Here is a 20,729-nt window from a genome sequence, read left to right as displayed (position 1 = left end):
AACTTCCTGGTATGTCCCTGAGTTTAGAGAACCAAAGAGCAATAAGTTTCCCTTGAATTTCCTCACAGCTAGCCGGCAGCAGTAACTAAAGTGGCACTTTACAGCAGTCTGAGTAATACCATAACTGTGTGGCTCATTGTCTTCCTGGCACAGGCTAAACAGAATGAAACTTTACAACTTCCTTTTGACAGTAAAGCTCAAATCCTCACGTCACCCCCTCCCTCTTCTTCCTCCATCACTGGGTTTGCCTCCAAGGCATCAGCAGGCCCGACCAATAGCAGGCCAGAGGATGTAGCAATAGTTCTGTCTAGCCAATGAGCTTGCAGGCAGTGGGCGTGTCCTTTTCTGCGGCACTCCTGCCTCCCTCTCCCCCCCTGAGTGTCTCTCTCTCTCTGCCTCCCACAGCCAAACTTGCTGTATCATTCATGCTTCCTGGCTTCACTCACATGCACAGAGAAGGAAGAGTTAGAGTCTTAGCCACACATGAAGGAGCTCCGGCTATTTTAAACCACACTGGACTAGACTCGGGATATCTTTATACCTCTTGCAGATTATATTTACGAAACAGGGGCAGAGAAAAGTCTGAGTTAACTTTCTTATCTTTGGAGTTTTTTAAATCCATCTGCAGGTTAAGGCGTGTGAGAGACTGAGGAAGCGTTTGAGTGAGTCTGTATGAGTGTGTGAGAGAGACAGAGCGAGAACAAGCAGCAGAATGATTGCGGCTCAGCTACTAGCCTATTACTTCACTGAGCTCAAGGATGACCAGGTTAAAAAGGTGAGTGTTTACCTCTTTCCTCCCTTTTTGATTCTGTTTGTTTGTCTTAGATACACGAAGAAGACGAGCTTATAAAAGATGAGAGAAGCACATGTGTTGTAGAGGTCACCGGGTTTACTAGGTATCTCCATCATAAGTTTTTCCACCACACGGGTACATTTCTTCGAGGAAGTGAAAGAAAGCTTCATCCTGTCGCGAGAACAGACCGATTTCTCGGACCCGTGTCATTTTCACAGACACGCGTTTTAAAGGGAATGACCCCGGCCTAGTGAGACGTGACAAACTGCACAGGGAGGTGTGTGTGCGTAGTAAAATGTAGTCACAACATGAGTAAGGTTTTTGTCGTGATAGAAGATGTGAGGGGGCGTGGCAAAGAGCAAGAGAGGAAGTGAGCTGCAAGGATGAAAGGACGCATGAGCACAGGATGAATGGGTAGAAGTTACTTCAGGGGTCACAGAGTTTCTATTATATTCTTGTTTAAAAAATACCCACACTTTAATTTACCTTCAGTGGAGCCCGAAGGGGTTCGGTACGGCCCGGCCGAGGAGGCGGAGGCCTTGAATAGGTTGAATTATTCATGGTGTGTTCATGTGTCCCTATTTAAAAGTGATGAGTGATGTGATGTACACTTCAGGAAACTTAAAGAAGTCTGTCTGATCATTAGGACCAGATTTAGTTGTCCTCAGAGAGGTGTGTGTGAGAGAGTGAGATCAAAAAGTTGATCTTTTCCAATCAGTTTCCAGCACCTCTTCATTGAATGCACCATAAAATCTGGTCGCCATAGTTACGAAACAGTAAAACTTAGTCAGAGGAGGTTAAATTACTACCAGGCCCACTGGTGTCACAGTTTTTAGTCTTTGTGTCTAAATTTAAAATTGCCGTTTCTCATCGTGTGCTTAAATTTCACACGGCACGGTGTCCATTTAAGGTCGCTTGTCGTGTCACACACAAGCTGCAGATTCAGCAACAAGTCTGTTATCACACTTCCTTCTTCCATTCTCACTTTCCCATTCTTATTCGAGCTAATCTTTGTGGTCTGTTCACACGGGGCCCTGTCGTCTCCAGCTGTGCCTGCTGTGCTGCACTAAAGTCAGAGCGCAGTCTGTAAAGGTAAAAGACATGAATCAGCAGCCAGGATCTGATGTAATACAACACATCTCCCTCCCTTTTTACTCCTGCTCTCTTCCTCTCCCTGCTTCCCTAAAATAGGCCAGCTTTGAACCATGTGACCACAGGTGGACAGCAGGAGGAGGCTTACACCCACACACGCATACACAGACAGGCACACAACGCCAGCTATTTTGGAGCTTTTATAAGAGCAGGGTTTGTGTAGCACTTTCTCTAGTTGTGAAATTGTCAAACATGCAGTTCAATATTTGAGCAGCTATAATTAAACGTGTACACACAATCTGATCAATAATGAGTTTCTAGATGACCTGTGGTTGCCAAAGAGACTCGATCAGCTGATTGTCTCTCCGGTCAACCCAATTCACCGCCGTGTCCTTGACCGTACGTTCCCGCTGCAGCTGGTAGGTCATCCAGAGTACATCGTGCGAGTACGTCTGTGTACACGGAGTTGAAAAAGGGAAGCTGCAGCAGGGGGCATTGTAGAGGATGGTATTTTTCCACATGGTGAGGATGCGTGCGCACAATTTCTTGTGTGCGCACACGTACACACAGTGGAGTCATGTTTCAATGCTTCCCTGAGCCACCTCGTGGTGAGGAGGAGAGCAAGGCATTGTTGAGAGAAGGAATGCAAACAAAAGGGAGAATGAGAAGGAGGGAGGGAGGGAAACAGCGGCAGAGAGTGTGACCTCTTCCTGAAACTTGCACCGAGCTCTGGGCGGAGGCACAGAAAGCTGTTTTAGAGGTGTGTTGAAGGGCCTTTACAAACTCTTGCCTCCTGTCTCCTCAAAAAGGGAAACTGTACAAATAAGAAAATGAAGTTGGTCGTGAAATCTAAACAGTCTTAGTCATCACACACACCTATTTTCTCTACAAACGGCAGCGGAGATATTTTTTATTTATGAGCAATATCGTATCAGATAGTGTCCTGATACGATGAAATGCTTAGACATGAATTTTTGCTGAGTCAGAGATGTTTTTTCTTTTCTTTGAAAGGAACTGTACAAGTAATATTTAGTCAGATTTTGGAGGGGATTTCATTTAGGTTAGTGTGAAGCAACTTTTTAATCCTCCTCCTTTGTAGCTGAGCATCAGGCAGGACAGCTGAGAACACATTGTTATTTAAGTAGAGGAGAGAATGCCCCCCTATTCACTTAGCTAATTGGGCACATTGTTTTAAACAAGGCAACAGAATAAAAACAGTCTCATGCAAGTATGTTAGCCAACAGCAAACATACACCAAGGGTAGGTGGCAGAGAGTTTGAAACCTCTGCCACCTATAAGCATTCATATGTTGTATGAATGCTTATGCAATTGTTGCTTTTACCGTTACAAAGTTCCTGCCAGCAGCAGTTAAAAACGAAATCTAGAAATCAGAACATGAGGAGATCCTCTGATGATAGGAGATGTTGAAGCAGCACTGCGGGCTAACTGGCTGGGCTGCCAGCAGTTGGAAGTTTAAATAGCTCAGAGCTGCAAACCTGAATGGATCTATTTACATCAGCTGACAGTCAGTGCAGTGCACAAGAGCTGCACTAAATAAAGAAATGGGTGAAAGATAACTTTAAGAAGACTCCCTCTATTGGCAAGCCTGCACTCTTTTGGCCTGTGCAGTTTTCATTATTAAAAAGTGCCACTTAGCCTTTCAGCAGTTATTCACGTTCTGAATATGATACTCAAGCGAAAATATTGGGTTAGATACTAAATAAACTGAAACAGACTGCGCAGACCACCTGAATCAGTACTGATCAGTAGAGTCTAGGACATGTGCAGTATACACACATGCATAGCGAAATGGATAAAAGATGAGCTGACTTCCAAAATTGGGTGAAAAGTTAAAGATTACACTTTTTCAAAACACTGTTGGCGAAATTAGGAACCGATTTCCATCACAATAACAAAAATGTCCTTAACCAAACGTTTGACCCCCACTGCATGGACTTTCTTAAGGCCTTTTGTTGCAGCTAAAGTCTTTCATCTCTTGTTTGGGAGATTTTCCCGTGCTTCCTGATAAAGGCTTCTCGTTCTGTAAGATTTTGGGCCTGTCTTGTTATAGCTTGGAGGACTGTTCGAGCCCCACAAACCTTTAGGTTGTTCCTTTAGAGTGAGCCTGTTGTGAAATTTGAGGTACAGAAGCCATAAGCTTTTTAACTTTAGCTTATATTTGTCTTTTTAATCGATCTGTAATATGTAACTCCAGAAAACTGTAATAAAATTCATTATTCCATTTGTTGGAATAACATTTTTTGTTACTCCTCTACTCCTTGCTTAACAAAGAATTTCGTTTCGTTTGTAACCTGCAATTATTTAAATTTTGCTGGCTCAGGGGAGGCCAGGGCTGCAGAGTCAGACTATTTACAAGGCTTTGAAATATGATCCTCCTGTCCTTTCCTAAAGATGACTGTAAACAAGACATAACCCCAACAAGCTAGATGACAAGCGTGAAGCTGAAAAGAGGTCGAAAAGAATTCAAGATATTTAACTTCAAGCGTTATGGAGATCAGCCATGAAGAACAAAGACGTTTAAATAATATCAATATTTGTGTAATGCATGTAAACTGTATCAGTTCCATTTAGTTTAATTTAAAATCTCTAATCACTGTCTTATGAGTATGAAAAGCAGAATGGAAGACATGTTTGCATGCACGTGTAAATGTGTGTATGTGCACACTGTAAATGAAATAACAGATGTAGAGTTACAAAGGGAGGACGTTTGCAAGCAACAACATGTCACTGCTGTTAAACCATCCCTTCTAACTAAGGACTACATTTGGGTGTAAAATACAACCCAGCACAGGTGTGGACTTGTTTTTGGCTGTATCCAAAAAGTTTCCTGTGCCTGCATACTCTAACCCGAGTATGCAGTATATTCGGGTTAGAGGTTACATTTACTCAGCTGTGCCCTCCTGTCTGACAAGAGCTTGTGCACATAATGAGCCTTTATTCCACACACTCCACATTAGGCCCCATACAATGAATCCGTTAGACTACTTAACAGTTACTGCAGATAGGATGGTCACATACATGAGAATAGTACTATGGGTTGGAGATAAGCTTTTATATATTATTCATGAATGGCTGCAAGGTGAAACTAGCAGGTGAGAAAGACAAGTCTCTGCTGGTTGCACTGGATTTGTGCCTTAGTTTCACCACACATATTTTCTGTGATATAAAATCCATGTCAGTGGCCAACAGTTTTTCCTGTTTCACAGCAGACTGCCATTGTCATGTCACAAGGGCCAGATTTATAAAGGAAGTACAGTTAACACCCCTAAAAGAGGATGTTGCGACATTCCTATGTGACAGATTTGACAATTTCTGATGCCTGTAAGCTGTCACATTTCCCTGGCTTCACATTACACTGTGACTTTTAATACTTACCAGCTACAGAAGCTTAGCCAACATTGTTGAGAGAGATCATTGCAAGATGTGACACTAGTGACGATACAAGAACAAACTGAAAGATGCGAGTTTTGTCCATGCCTGCAGTATTTTTGAGTAGTAATCACAGACTGTATAAAAGCCACCCATTGGTTCCCGAACTCCACACTTTATCGGCTGCCGTGATTAAGTTAACATTGGAAAGCTTGGACAGCAGGCTGTATAATCTATAATCACAATTGAAGTAATGCACATTCATACCATAGATACCTGCTATTTAGGGGTAAGTAACAGATGAATAAAATTTTACTTCTTGGGTGGTCTCCATATGTCCATGTCTCTTCTCTGGCAGGTAATTAACTCAATTAAAACAAATTAAAATGCTCTGGATTCCTTCAACACCACAAATAGAGGTCCAGATCAATGAGACCAGGCAAGCAGACTGACTAGCTCCCTTTGTCAGCACACCTCTCAGTCAAAGCAGCCGTGGCCCCAACTTTTATGACCCCATCTACAATTCTTTAATTAGTTTTTCCTCCTTTGAAGCCTACTAGCGTTAATTAACCCTTTTCCTTTTTTTCTGGACTGAGTGGTTTTGCCATATTTTAGTCCTGCTTCCACAACAAAATGACTGAGTGTGTATCAGAAATTAGTGAGGATGATCTCTGCCTATGCAGCTTATTAGGAAAAACCGAGAAGAACCTATTCTGATGGTCGTCAAACCAAGTCTTTAACCACATCTTTATATAATACCCATGGGGCAACATGTTGTTCATTATGTGCCATGTCTGTGTGACCATTAGGCATAACATCCAGCCTACTGTCGACTGAGGTCAAATGATTGGGACTTTTACCCACAATTGAGAATATATTCTGTTTTTGGTTTCTGAAACCACAAAAGCATCTCTTTGCTTCATCACAGTGTGTGATGTAACACTGGATTTCAGCAGATTGTTTAACGTGCTGTTCCTGAAGGGTCAGACAGTTCAGCCTTTGCACAGTTGCTAAAGTGGGAAGTTTCAATAGGGAGACTTTAGAATTTCAAGACTTGATGGTTTAAGGCAATTTAAGACAACTGGCTCTTTTTCCTGGTAAGAATAATGTCTGACTGAATTCTCGGCATACCTCCTACTTTGCCTTATCACTGTCATTCGAGCAATAAAACCACAACCCTACCCTGCTGTGCAGTGTTGCCTTTTGCTAGGACTGAGTGACACACAGTGGACTTCCTTGTTTCACTGTGTCACCAAGGTGACCCTGTGCACACATTGCGATGACTCCGATCTGAGAAATTGATCTGATTATTTTGGAATAAAGCTATATAAGAAATCTTCATTACTGGTATATTATCCAGCTACAGGTTATCTAACATTTTATGATATCGAAGCAGGTTATCTTTATGCATGAGTCCAATCATTATGAGATAGGGAGTCATATTTACGATATCCTCATGCTTGGTCATTGTCAGTGTGTGTGTGTGTGTGTGTGTGTGTGTCAGTTAGAAGTGTATTTATTGCAGACAGATGCTTAATAGTTTAGATGGAAATAATTTCTATTTTTTGTTTGTCGTTATTTTTACTCTTAGATCGATAAGTACCTGTACTCCATGCGTTTCTCTGATGAGACGTTACTGGACATCACGCAGCGATTTCGCAAGGAGCTGGTCACAGGACTGGGTCGGGATACTAACGCCACTGCTACACTGAAGATGCTGCCAACATTTGTACGCTCAATCCCCGATGGATCAGGTTAGTCCATCTAAACCTGCTTTTATATCACTGTATCAGGGAACAGAAGCCAGTCTCCACAGGCAGTAAAGGCTTGGTAAAGTCCATGAGGTCATTTATATTTAGATCATATTTCTTCATGTTTGGTGTGTGAAAGTGTAGAAAAGCTTTACAGCTCAGAAACAGGAACACTGACCTTAGAGTTGCAGATCCAGGAATATCCTTTTATTATGCAGGTCAGTAAAATTCAGAGAAAACCTTAATGGGACAGTGTTTTGTAGAGAGTGTGTTATGCAGGAGCAAGGTGACAGACGGTCCCTTATCTTTTACTTGCTGTACTTCTGGGAGCATCGGTCCAACGAAGACTGACTTTTGTTACTTATGCACAGTCATCATCATTAACAGCAAAGCTCTTTGAATGAACACAACATTTCTGCCTTGCAACAAGTCTACTTTAGTTTACAGTGTAAGAGCTGTGAGCCCTGACACACATTACACACACAAATCAGAGATTAGCACTAATCCTGCTGCCATTGTTGGAGAAGACATCACTGTGAAAGCTGGTCCTAAACTTACAGAAATGCACATGGAGTCAATTAGAGTTATATAACAAATTCAAGGAAATTAGTTACTGTTGCAGTTGCAGACGAGGTGTAATAGCTCAGCCAGTGTTGCTTTGTAGCACAGTTTTTTACTTATTTTAATTCACAAATAAATAATTTGTGAACAGGAATTTTACTCCCTGATTTTTAAAGAGAGACAGCTTGATGTGTGGTGATTTAAAGTGAACAGATTTTTACAGCACTTGTCTATTCAGGGTTGTGGGGGGTTTGAAGCCTATCCCAGGTGTCACAGGGTGAAAGTGCAGGTACTCCCTAGGTCACCAGTCTGTTTGGGGGCTGTTTCATCACCTGCTTTTTTAAAAATGTGCGCAGATATCACTGAACAGCTGTGGGGGAAAATGGGTACATGTAGTGGAAGATATTCGATGTTTGTTGTTTTTGTTGTTGTTTTTTTAAAATCAGGTCCAACAAAATCAGATTGCCCCAGTTGTGTTAATTAAAGGGTACGCCAAATGGGTCTGTTATTATCAACAGTGTCTCAGTCATGTAAGATAAAGAATAAAAAAAATTGTAGCTGTGTAGTTGAGCTCAAAATAAAAGCCAAGTTAAAAAATGCAGCCAGTTTTTGCAAGCTTCGTGTACTTTTAACGCTCCACATGATCTCTCTATATGTACTGTAAAAACAAAAAATTATTTTCCAAGAAGGATGTCGGCCGAGAACTCAATGGCTTCACTGCAGGAGTGACCCCATCGCAAAATTGTCCCTGGTTTGTACTTTCTAGAGTTACAGCTTGATTTGTTTGGACTGACTTGCTGCTCAGTAAGCGTTAGGAAGTGAACAGACCTTACGTGATGAATCTGAGATTACTGCCAGTTTTATCAAAGGTCAGTATGCTTTAAATTCAAATGAGCCATGATGACGCAGCCCGGTTTATCTAACTCTACTGTTTATCTAGTCAGAAAGCTATAAAGAAATTAAGTTCCTCGTTGAGATACACTAAATAAACTACTGTACCATTATTCAGCTAAATATACACATAGGACTTAAAGGGATATCGGTGGTGAGATTAAGTAGTACTTTTTCACAGCCCATCAACAGCCTATTGACCTCTCACAAGCTTTTATTATGCAGGGTATTGTCAGGAGTTAGGATTTCACCAGCCGTATAATTGTTTCATTTACCTATGAAGCACCATTTCTGATAAGCTGTTGACCTTGTGAATATATGTCCTTGATCATAATGCCCCTGGTGGTGGTAATCATTAACCAATGAATATACAGGAAGCCACAGCAGGACAGACAGAGCAAAGTAAACCTGAGCTATTCATACACATGAACAAACATAGGCTCACAAGAAACAGTAGGAGTTTATAGATGGGAGCTTTTAAGCAAACATTAATCTTATAATCTGATTCTTTACCTCATCTTCCTTATAGGCCACTCTCACTGTATTTGTTTAAGCTTACAGATATTAGACATGCAGAGAAGGCAGTGACATTGGACACATTCAATGCTTTCTGTAGGTAGAAGTCTCAAACACTAATGCTCATGTGTTGCCCCTTTCAGTGAATAAAATATTCCTGAAATGCTCTGACTCGCTTTTTAGTGTTACAAGTGAGTTTTTCCTTTCCCACATGGCAAAGTGTTCGCTCTAGGAGGTCACTCGATTGTTGTTTTCTACAGTACTGCTGGATCTTTACCTCACAGACTGTTGTTGTGAATTGATGTTCTGTAAATGAACCTGAACTGTACTGATGTTTTTTTCGCTCTTCCCCTCTCCCACTTTTGGTCTCTCCCTGTATTCCAACTCTTTCCATCGCAACAGAGAAAGGAGACTTCATTGCACTCGATTTGGGAGGCAGCAACTTCAGAATCCTCCGCGTCAAAGTGAGCCATGAGAAGAAACAGACTGTGCAGATGGAGAGTGAAATCTACGACACGCCCGAGGATATTATTCACGGCACTGGAGCGAGAGTAGGTTTACAGAGAAATATACACATGTAAACAGCTTATTCTGAGCTCCACATGAGATAACTTCCCTCTCTTTCCACCTCCATTCCAGCTGTTTGACCATGTGGCAGAGTGTCTTGGTAACTTCATGGAAAAACACAACATCAAAGACAAGAAACTTCCAGTTGGTTTCACCTTCTCCTTCCCCTGCCAGCAGACCAAACTGGATGAGGTAAACTAAGCAGTCAACAAACTTCCCTCCACCCTTTTCCCGTAACAAGTCGTCACAGTTTGCAGACTCAGCCAAGAAAATAAACACTCAACAGAGACTTGAATCTCTTACTTTTTCCTCTGGCTTTCTTTGGTTGTCTCCAGGGCTTTCTGATAACATGGACTAAGCGTTTCAAGGCCAGTGGAGTGGAGGGGATGGATGTTGTCCAGCTGCTTAACAAAGCCATCAAGAAACGAGGGGTGAGTGTCTGCTGTCATCTCCCTTGGTACCACACTTTAGTTAATGTCATTAAACTGGGATATAGTTTAACAAAAATGGTGCTAAAAGGCTCTCTTATGTATTTTGGCTTTTAAATATTTCAGGACTATGAGGCTGACATTATGGCAGTCGTAAATGACACTGTGGGAACAATGATGACCTGCGGCTTTGATGACCAGCGCTGTGAAGTCGGCATTATTATCGGTATTGCAGATTTACTGTCCATAAAAATAAAGAAGCAAAATAAAAATTAGATGCTTATATGGGAAAAATTGAAGACAAATGGATAATTGTAGCCAGTCTGTGTAAAATCGATGTAACTGTAGGCGTATTTGTGCTTTAGGTACAGGTACTAATGCATGCTACATGGAGGAGCTGCGTCACATTGACCTGGTGGAGGGAGACGAGGGCAGGATGTGCGTGAACACTGAGTGGGGAGCCTTCGGGGACGACGGCAGGCTGGAAGACATCAGGACTGAGTTTGACAGGGAGATAGACAGAGGCTCTCTCAACCCAGGCAGCCAGCTGTAAGTCAAACCAAAAGTATCACACCTTTCCTCACATCATAAAATTAATACTTAAACTGCTCCCAGTTAATTTACCAGAAAACCATGAGAAACCTGTAAACATCCTTTCAGCTGCTACAAACACAACTACCGGCAGCTGTGAAAGAGCAGCTATAGTGAGTAGTGATGCATTTCTGAACCTCAAGCTGAAATGTCTTTTCTGTGCATTAGATTTGAGAAGATGGTCAGTGGGATGTACATGGGGGAGCTGGTTCGCCTCATCCTGGTGAAGATGGCCAGAGAAGGCTTGCTGTTTGAGGGAAGGATCACCCCCGAGCTGCTCACTAAAGGAAAGATCGAGACCAAGCACGTCTCAGCCATAGAGAAGTGAGTCACACCACAGTCTTAAACCGAGTAGACAAAAAAATTGAATGATTTTTGAATGAAATTGTAAACTTTTTTTTTTTTTATCTCTTTTGTTTAGGAGCAAGGAAGGGTTGATCAAGGCGAGAGAGATTTTGAACAAACTGGGTTTGGAGCCATCAGCGGACGACTGCATTGCTGTGCAGCATGTGTGTATTGTTACTGAGAAAACACTTCAGTTATTTATTTATTTCTTTTTGGTTTCAGAGAGGGAACTTAAATCAGGAAAATCATATAAGATGAAATTGTATAGTTAAGTAGTTAATTTGTAACTTTTAGTCTGTTTAAAATATTAAGATCCATGGAACAAATGAAATCAAATATTTAAGACGTTTCTTAATAATTTGGATGGTCTTGATGCATTTTTGCTTGTCTTCCCTCAGGTTTGTGCCATTGTGTCTTTCCGCTCCGCCAGCCTTGTAGCTGCTACTCTGGCCGGCATCCTGATGAGGCTGAAGGAGAACAAAGGAGCGTCACGTCTCCGAACCACTGTAGGCATCGATGGGTCTCTCTACAAGATGCACCCACAGTAAGTGATAAGTTTAAAGACGAACCGTTTAGATTAGTGTTTACTTAAATGCTCTCTCGCTCTTTAGTTTTGTACTAGAATTGCCGTCCGGCATTTGGGAGTTAAATGTGTACCTATCGTCTTACTTTGATCTTAAGTAAAATGTGCATAGTTAAGCAGAATCTCATATGCATTTCAGATATGCCCGTCGTCTTCACAAGACAGTCAGACGTTTGGTCCCGGACTGCGATGTTCGATTCCTCCTCTCGGAGAGCGGCAGTGGAAAGGGTGCTGCCATGGTGACCGCTGTGGCCTACAGACTCGCTGAACAATCGCGACAAATCGCCCAAATACTGTCCGAGTTTTCCCTGACGACTGAACAGCTGCTGGAGGTGAGAAAAGATGCTGCAGTGTTTGTTCTGCCAATTTGCGTTTCACAATATTTAGACTCTGACAATAAAATATTAATTTTAGGTGAAGCAGAGAATGAAGATAGAGATCCAAAATGGCCTTTCTAAAAGCACACAGGACATTGCCACAGTCAAAATGCTGCCAACCTTTGTGCAAAGCACTCCTGACGGCACAGGTAATGCGCGCGCGCGCGCACACACACACACACACACACACTTCAGCATATGAAAATATCCAACTAGATAGTCAAAGGAGCTTGCAAAGAAAAGCGTCTGGACTTCTTTAAGTTGCTAGAAGACATAGATGGACATAGTGGACATAGATGTCATAGATGTCAACCAGTATGACATAGATGGACATAGAGATAGCTCACAGTGGACATAGATGTCCACTGTGAGCGACCATCTTTGAACAGTGGCGGGGGTTTACGACACCAACTGTCTGCCATCTATAATCCAGTTCTGAGATCCCTTCCCAGACGCCTTAACGCCCACTCACATCCTGGGCCATCTGACCTCAGGAAATCGCATGATAAGGTGGGGCCAGGTTTCACAATGAGCTCACCCGAAACCCTGGCTGATTGGGACCCACACCCATTTTCACACCTTGGCTCATGTGATTAGAGGACCGTCAGGGGGTCCTTTTGTCCCTCTTTGGGGGGAAACTCCCACAGGGTTTAAATCTGGGACTCTCCACCATTTGACCTTTGAACTGAAGAAGCTTCTCGGATGAGAAGCAACTTAAAGAAGTCCAGACGCTTTTCTTTGCAAGCTCCTTTGACTACGATGACCTGGATGACTGAGAACCTTCACGGTCAAACTAGATAGTTTGACCGCAGATCTGTTCGGGAAGAAGGAACCGTTGGCTTCACTACTTCACACCTTTTCTTTCTGCAACTCTTGCAGCTTTAACAAAAAAAAGATGTTTTTCTTAATAGAACAGCTTCAGCTCTGTACATACACAGCAACACACATGTACCCACATAACTGTATGAATATTATGGAAAACCTATGGCCATAAGATAAAAGATTAGTCTGTTTATTCTGTTTTTCAAGCTTACATTGCCTATTAAGTCTTTTCCTAATATGTTTGAATGTTTTGACCGCTGGTCATTTATCTTTCTCTTGTTTTGTTTATCTGTGTGTCCAGAACATGGTGATTTCCTGGCTTTAGATTTAGGAGGAACCAACTTCAGAGTTCTGTTGGTTAAAATTCGCTCTGGGAAGAGGAGATCAGTGGAGATGCACAACAAAATCTACGCTATTCCTCTCGAAGTGATGCAGGGCACAGGGGAGGAGGTGAGATAAACAGCCTGTAATCTAGAGTTAACGGTGTAAAATTATACCGGCAGGTAACTGCGACGAAAGGAGGACTGGTGAATATCTCCCCGTTAAATAGAGGGTAAAGATTAGGATGGTAGATGGGGGATGTGAGGCTTGTTGGTTTAAGAGATAAGTAAATAGGATAGAAGCTGGGAGGAGGGTCAAAAGTTTAGGGACAGACAATTAGAGAGGGACAATTAGAAAAGTTGACTGGCTTAGATTGGCATCGAGTTGACAATCTCTAAAACAGAGAACTTTAAACTTAACCCTTAAGCACCAGCTTAAGCTTATCCAGTCACCTTTGACTTCTTTAGTCTCACTCCTCTGGAAACAGGACAGGAGAGTGATATTTAACAGATGCTCTTTACAATAGGATAATTTTAACACCTTTGCAGCCTGTGTTATGTATTTTAGCGTTATCACATGTTTCTCAGTAATTCTCAGAGGTCCCATTATTCAAAGCAAGTGGCCATTAATGAATCAGATTTGCCACGCAGATCATTTTAAATGTCTTTGAAATCATCTGTGTCCTAATATAACAATGCATTTCACACACAATGCATCAGATTAGTGCATGGGCAAAAAAATAATACATTTAACCACAACACTCTAAACTGCATCATTCTTGAATTCCTCTAATTGAAATTATGCAGCGTTTTGGATGTTAAGCCACTAGTAAGTATCACAGTACATGCAGAGAGAGACTTTCCTCTGGTTTCTGTGATGAGGAGCAAATACGGTCTTATGGCGTAAAGTGCTTTGAGTCATCATTAAGACTAGTGATGTACTTTACAAATGCAATTTTTAATGTGTCACTTTTTTATTTTTCCAGTTGTTCGATCACATCGTGCACTGTATCAGTGACTTCCTGGACTACATGGGGATGAAGAATGCCCGTCTTCCTCTGGGCTTCACCTTCTCCTTCCCCTGCCGACAGACCAGCCTGGACGCTGTGAGTAATACTCCTGCTTCTTCGTCTTTTATGTACAGCCCTGTACTTTCTTCTATACTCTGAGAGTCTTAAACTGGCTGTATTGCAAACTAAAGCTGTGATTTATGCATAACTTGTCCACCGTTAAGCAACATCAAGAGGGGAAAAAAAGCCAAATAACATTTCATGAACTGATGCCTGAGCCATCCATGAAGTTGTCACATGATAAACTAAACTTGTGTGCGTCTGTGTACAGGGCATCTTGGTGACATGGACCAAAGGCTTCAAGGCGACAGACTGCGAAGGGGAAGATGTGGTGGGACTGTTGAGGGACGCCATTAGGAGGAGAGAGGTATGAGGATATGAGGAGCAGCATCACTCAGTACAACATGGAATCATGGTGTTTTTGTGGCACGTCATATTGTTTGTCTGGTCTGCAGGAATTTGATCTGGACGTGGTTGCTGTAGTGAATGATACAGTGGGAACCATGATGACCTGTGCCTATGAAGAACCCACCTGTGAAGTTGGTCTTATCGCCGGTTAGTTCACCTTAAAGTAACACTTGTTTTTATAAAATATTCAGCTTTTTTGTGCTATATCTATATAATGCGTCTCTCTGATTACAGGTACTGGCAGTAATGCGTGTTACATGGAAGAGATGAAGAACGTTGAGATGATTGAGGGCGATGAGGGTCAGATGTGTGTCAACATGGAGTGGGGAGCTTTTGGAGACAACGGATGCCTGGACGACATCAGGACAGAGTACGACCGTTCTGTGGACGACTTCTCCCTAAACCCGGGGAAACAAAGGTGCCTCATACACACCATCCCATGCTTGAAAAGATACAGGGCATTCATTCCTATCTTTGAGGTGCATGTAAATACCGTATATTTATGTTTCCTTTGTCTTTGCTTGAATTCTGCATTTTAGATATGAGAAAATGATCAGCGGCATGTACCTCGGTGAAATCGTGCGGAACATCCTCATCGACATGACCAAAAAAGGATTCCTGTTCAGAGGACAGATTTCTGAAACACTAAAGACCAGAAGCATCTTTGAAACAAAGTTCCTGTCACAGATAGAAAGGTAAACAATGAACGCTATCTTTGTTTGCGTCTAATAAGAGTGTCAGTTCACCCTTCCACGAGATAAGAAGTCATCTGGACAGGAGATTATACTCCATTAGCACCGCTTGCTATCGTACCACTGATTGTGTTGTCTATTTAATGATAAGATATTGCTCCTGTCTCCTTACTAAAGTTTCATTTGTCATCTTTTAATGACTTTCTGTATGTGTCTTTGTACAGTGACAGATTGGCTTTGCTGCAGGTGCGATCAATCCTGCAACACTTGGGCCTGGACAGCACCTGTGATGACAGTATCATAGTCAAAGAGGTAAAGAAGAGTTAGTTAGTTAGTAATCAAAGTCTTAGACTTGCATTTGGACACTGAGAGAGAACCATAATACTATCTTGTTAGCCTTATTTTATGAAAGACTATGTGACACAGGAGTAGGAGAGAAACTGAAACTTAGGCTGTATTTGTTCTCAGTTTGACTGATATGTACAGTGGGGCAAAAAAGTATTTAGTCAGCCACCGATTGTGCAAGTTCCCCCACCTAAAATGATGACAGAGGTCAGTAATTTGCACCAGAGGTACACTTCAACTGTGAGAGACAGAATGTGAAAAAAAAATCCATGAATTCACATGGTAGGATTTGTAAAGAATTTATTCGTAAATTAGGGTGGAAAATAAGTATTTGGTCACTTCAAACAAGGAAAATCTCTGGCCCTCACAGACCTGTAACGTCTTCTGTAAGAAGCTTTTCTGTCCCCCACTCGTTACCTGTATGAATGGCACCTGTTTGAACTCATCATCTGTATAAAAGACACCTGTCCACAGCCTCAAACAGTCAGACTCCAAACTCCGCCATGGCCAAGACCAAAGAGCTTTCGAAGGACACCAGGAAAAGTATTGTAGACCTGCACCAGACTGGGAAGAGTGAATCTACAATAGGCAAGCAGCTTGGTGTGAAAAAATCAACTGTGGGAGCAATCATCAGAAAATGGAAGACATACAAGACCACTGATAATCTCCCTCGATCTGGGGCTCCACGCAAGATCTCATCCCGTGGGGTCAAAATGATCATGAGAACGGTGAGCAAAGATCCCAGAACCACACGGGGGGACCTGGTGAATGACCTGCAGAGAGCTGGGACCAAAGTAACAAAGGTCACCATCAGTAACACACTACAACGGCAGGGAATCAAATCCCGCAGTGCCAGACGTGTTCCGCTGCTGAAGCCAGTGCATGTCCAGGCCCGTCTGAAGTTTGCCAGAGAGCACATGGATGATACAGCAGAGGATTGGGAGAATGTCATGTGGTCAGATGAAACCAAAGTAGAACTTTTTGGTATAAACTCAACTCGTCGTGTTTGGAGGAAGAAGAATACTGAGTTGCATCCCAAGAACACCATACCTACTGTGAAGCATGGGGGTGGAAACATCATGCTATGGGGCCGTTTTTCTGCCAAGGGGACAGGACGACTGATCCGTGTTAAGGACAGAATGAATGGGGCCATGTATCGTGAGATTTTGAGCCAAAACCTCCTTCCATCAGTGAGAACTTTGAAGATGAAACGAGGCTGGGTCTTCCAACATGACAATGATCCAAAACACACCGCCCGGGCAACAAAGGAGTGGCTCCGTAAGAAGCATTTGAAAGTCCTGGAGTGGCCTAGCCAGTCTCCAGACCTCAACCCCATAGAAAATCTGTGGCGGGAGTTGAAAGTCCGTGTTGCTCGGCGACAGCCCCAAAACATCACTGCTCTCGAGAAGATCTGCATGGAGGAATGGGCCAAAATACCAGCTACTGTGTGTGCAAACCTGGTAAAGACCTATAGTAAACGTTTGACCTCTGTTATTGCCAACAAAGGTTATGTTACAAAGTATTGAGTTGTATTTTTGTTATTGACCAAATACTTATTTTCCACTCTGATTTACGAATAAATTCTTTACAAATCCTACCATGTGGATTCATGGATTTTTTTTTTTTTCACATTCTGTCTCTCACAGTTGAAGTGTACCTCTGGTGCAAATTACTGACCTCTGTCATCATTTTAGGTGGGGGAACTTGCACAATCGGTGGCTGACTAAATACTTTTTTGCCCCACTGTACTTGTGTGGCTCAAAAAGCTGTTGCAATAATGATAAATGTCTTCTTTGTTAGGTTTGTGGAACAGTGTCACGTCGTGCAGCTCAGCTATGTGGCGCAGGAATGGCGGCAGTGGTCGATAAGATTAGAGAGAACCGTGGACTGGACCATTTGGACATCACCGTAGGGGTAGACGGGACCCTGTACAAATTACATCCACAGTAAGTTTAATCCATTAATTTATTTATTATTTCATATGTTAAAAATAATTCACTGGCAACTGAAGTGAAGAGGAATATGATGACCTCATAAGCTGCTGCGTTATGTCACCATTTTCACAAAAAAGTATCTTTGTAGTTACAATAATAACGCAGCAGACAGACAAATAGAAATGATAGTAGGCTCATCGAGTTAAGAAGAGCACCAGGCTGCTAACAGAAAGGATCATTCTTTGCTACTTTTTAAAAGGTTTTGTGAAAGTATTTTTTTTCTTAGTCATGGTGATAAATTTATTTGGAAGTAAGCTAAATGAGCTAAAAGTAAGCATTTGACATTAAATAGCAGTCGCAAGATAGCCAATGCAAAAATCCTTTATGATAAATGGATGATCCCGAAGTGTCAAAGTAGCATATTAACTAAAGCGTACACATAGCACAGAGAGTCTTGTGTCAAGTTGAGTCTTGCTTCAGTCCTGTTATAACTGCATATGAGATTCACTGCACAATGCAAGAGAAAAACCTCAGGTTAAGTAAATATTCTCTGCCCGTTTGTTCTTATGTCCAGTGTCACCACAAGAGCACTGCTTAGGAGACATAGTCATTAATAGGTCATTGGTTTGGACATGTTTTCGAACGAACGAATCAGTGGCAAGTTGATTTATTGTGCCTTAACCCTTGAGCTGACACGTAAGCTTTCCTTTATTTATAAGATGGTGGTGCAGATCCGATTTTAAACTGTCATTAACTCTCCAAATCCCGTGTGGAAAGTCTGTGTGATGGCTGATTGCATTGTTTTGTGAAACCAGTCCAGATAATACTCCTGTGAATTCAAAGCTAGCAAGTAGCTATCTCCTGCACACCCCGAAACATCTCCACTGTGGTACTGCAGCTGATAGAAATGAGCTCCTGCTGTGTGCTAAAGCTGAGGAAGCAAAACTGCAGGCAGTGTCCGTATCTGATTCTCTGATTTCTTTTTTGGATGTGTGAAAACAACTTTTATTTTATGCTAAGCTATGCAGAAAAGCCTGTTTCCCGGTTAGATAGTAGAGGCCTGGTTGTCTTTCTTTTGTTTTTGAACATGATTCATTTTGGCGAGGAGATGGTAAACCATACCTTCGCTCCCTCTTGTGTCACTTTCACACCCATTAACCGTATCATCAGACTGGCTCTTTTTGCTTTTCTGTCTAACGTGTACATCCTCTGTCTCTGTGTAGCTTCTCCCTGATCATGCACCAGACGGTTAAAGAACTGGCTCCAAACTGTAATGTCAAGTTCTTGCTGTCAGAGGATGGAAGTGGAAAAGGAGCTGCACTCATCACAGCCGTGGGCTGCCGGCTAAGACAGGAGCTGAACAGCAAATAGAACATTTTCTACATCTCACTGTTATCTCATCCCCTCTCCTGCCCCAGTTCTCAACCATTGTCTCCTTTCCTCCTAAATCAAACAAGACCAGTCGACATATCACGCTCCGGTAGCTGCTTTAGTCCGTCTACGTGAGGCAGAGAAAAGGAGAGGTTTTCTCTCTGTTGTGGTTAGATTTATTAACAGCACCCAGTCTCTTAAGGATATTGCAAGTTTGCAATTTCTGTGGATAAAACACGCACAAGTAGCCCTTTGTCTTCTTTTTTTTTAATGCAGGACAGTCGCATGCCTGTAAACCCCCTTTGTCTCCATCTGGAGGAATTCTCTGGTAACTGCATTCTGTTATAAGTTGCAGGTCAGCACACCAGTTGCAGAGAAACATCGCAGATTGACTTTTAACTTGTTCAGTAGAAACAAAAACATAAAAACGCTCTTTTAGACCAAAGTCTGTGTGTCTGCTGTAGATTACGCGCGTATGTACAGGAAAGCATGAAAGGGATGCGATATATAAATGTGTACTGAGATGAAAGGGAAACTTTTTTTTTTCTTCTTTTCTTTTCTTTATTTTATTTTATTGCTTTTTTTTGGTATTTGATATCTTACCCACATATAAAACAATGTTATAAATACATTGTTGTTATTTATTGTATTTTTATATATCGGGAGATGTTGAAGAAAAATGTTACTGTTGCAAAATATGATGCACACATAGGAAGCCAGCGAAGAAGTTCCCTCACATGGTACCTGTCCTGTATTTATGTGCTCAAGCATGACAGAAGAGGGACTTCTGCAGTGGCAGATTTAGAGAACCAAGTGGTGCTCAAAGTCAACGCCCACACGTCTTTTAGCATTTAAAGTTCATTCCATCCTGTTCTTTGTTCTGTTTATGTTTCCTAAAAACATTTCTCCTCTGGTCCTCTCCGGCCCACCTGCAGTTGCTCCCTGCTCCACGGTTTGAGAACCACTGGTCTTATCTCAGAGAGCAGTATCTTTTTATTGTCTGTAGTGTAAACTATGTGTCCTGTTGTTGGTACCGGTCACAGCTGCTGTTAGTGTGTTCATTTCTTAAGAAGTCCTGGCTAACCTCATCACCATGATGATACCTTAACAGCTATTTAATTATGAAACAGAAATGTGGTGCTAACACGGATGCCAGGGGAATAACAACAGCAGCCATAGTGTGTATAAACTCACATGAACATTACAGAACTTTTAAAAGAGTTTTAACATGTTGGCCAATAATAAAAGCACGTACTCTACTCGCCCCTTTAATATCACCATGTGCTCCTAAAAGCTCAGGAGGATGTCTAAGGTAACTACTGTCAGGCTCATTCATGTAGCATAACTTATGCAAATTGATATTTATTTTCATTGTGTTAAAAGCAAAAGGGAAAAAAAAGTCTCAAAGTTACGACGGCTTAGATTCATTATGAAGCAATTAAAGAGCACAAGAAGAAAATATTCTATTGTTAGATCAGTGGTGCCCGTGGAGGACGGGATATAGTTGAGATGCCACCTTTTTAAATATTCAAATGAATACCAGCTGAGCTAAAAGAATGTCCTTTCCTACCTTTTAGTCATATTGTATGATTAAAGAAGTCAGGTAGCTCCTTTACTCTGCCTTCAGATTGACCCCAGAATGTCCAGTCGCACACAAACGCTTGAATCTGTGTGATTCTGCTAACAAAGGATGTATCTGTCCCACATCGCCAATCAGTCACTTAATAAAGTCAAACCTGTGTAAACATGATGTCGTGGTTGGTTTGTTTTTGTTTGTGCATTGATCATTTAGCACTCACGTAGTTGTGAATCTCTTCAGTGGTGTTACAAATGTATTCAGTGTGAGCTAAAGGTCAAAGCAACCCTGCGGTGCTGAAGTTGC

The 20,729-nt window shown here is 41.9% G+C and overlaps 1 protein-coding gene across 1 annotated transcript; it reads left to right on the top strand.

Annotated features, from left to right (window-relative positions):
- Positions 1–408: 408 nt before the first annotated feature.
- hk1 (hexokinase 1) lies at positions 409–20,597 on the top strand. Its single transcript, XM_085267940.1, has 21 exons — positions 409–775; positions 6,867–7,029; positions 9,397–9,545; positions 9,634–9,753; positions 9,897–9,992; positions 10,116–10,215; positions 10,355–10,538; positions 10,749–10,904; positions 11,002–11,089; positions 11,324–11,469; positions 11,648–11,840; positions 11,923–12,034; positions 13,009–13,157; positions 14,014–14,133; positions 14,369–14,464; positions 14,553–14,652; positions 14,740–14,923; positions 15,045–15,200; positions 15,422–15,509; positions 17,343–17,488; positions 18,700–20,597. Exons 1-21 carry the CDS (start codon positions 713–715, stop codon positions 18,845–18,847), a joined length of 2,757 nt encoding a protein of 918 aa, XP_085124066.1. The 5' UTR covers positions 409–712; the 3' UTR covers positions 18,848–20,597.
- Positions 20,598–20,729: the final 132 nt, after the last annotated feature.

This window comes from Mchenga conophoros, linkage group LG1, assembly GCF_057382185.1.
Source record: "Mchenga conophoros isolate Kocher_MC1m ecotype Shallow Benthic linkage group LG1, M_conophoros_male_GT1.1, whole genome shotgun sequence".
In the NCBI taxonomy this organism is placed as follows: domain Eukaryota; kingdom Metazoa; phylum Chordata; class Actinopteri; order Cichliformes; family Cichlidae; genus Mchenga; species Mchenga conophoros.
Note: the sequence above shows the minus strand (reverse complement) of the source record. Positions and strands in the feature narration are given on the sequence as shown.

Coding starts and splice junctions, on each gene's coding strand:
- hk1 (XM_085267940.1), top strand. CDS start 713: ATGATTGCGGCTCAGCTACTAGCCTATTACTTCACTGAGCTCAAGGAT. Junction 776..6,866: donor AGGATGACCAGGTTAAAAAG/GTGAGTGTTTAC, acceptor TTTTACTCTTAG/ATCGATAAGTACCTGTACTC. Junction 14,924..15,044: donor CTAAACCCGGGGAAACAAAG/GTGCCTCATACA, acceptor TCTGCATTTTAG/ATATGAGAAAATGATCAGCG.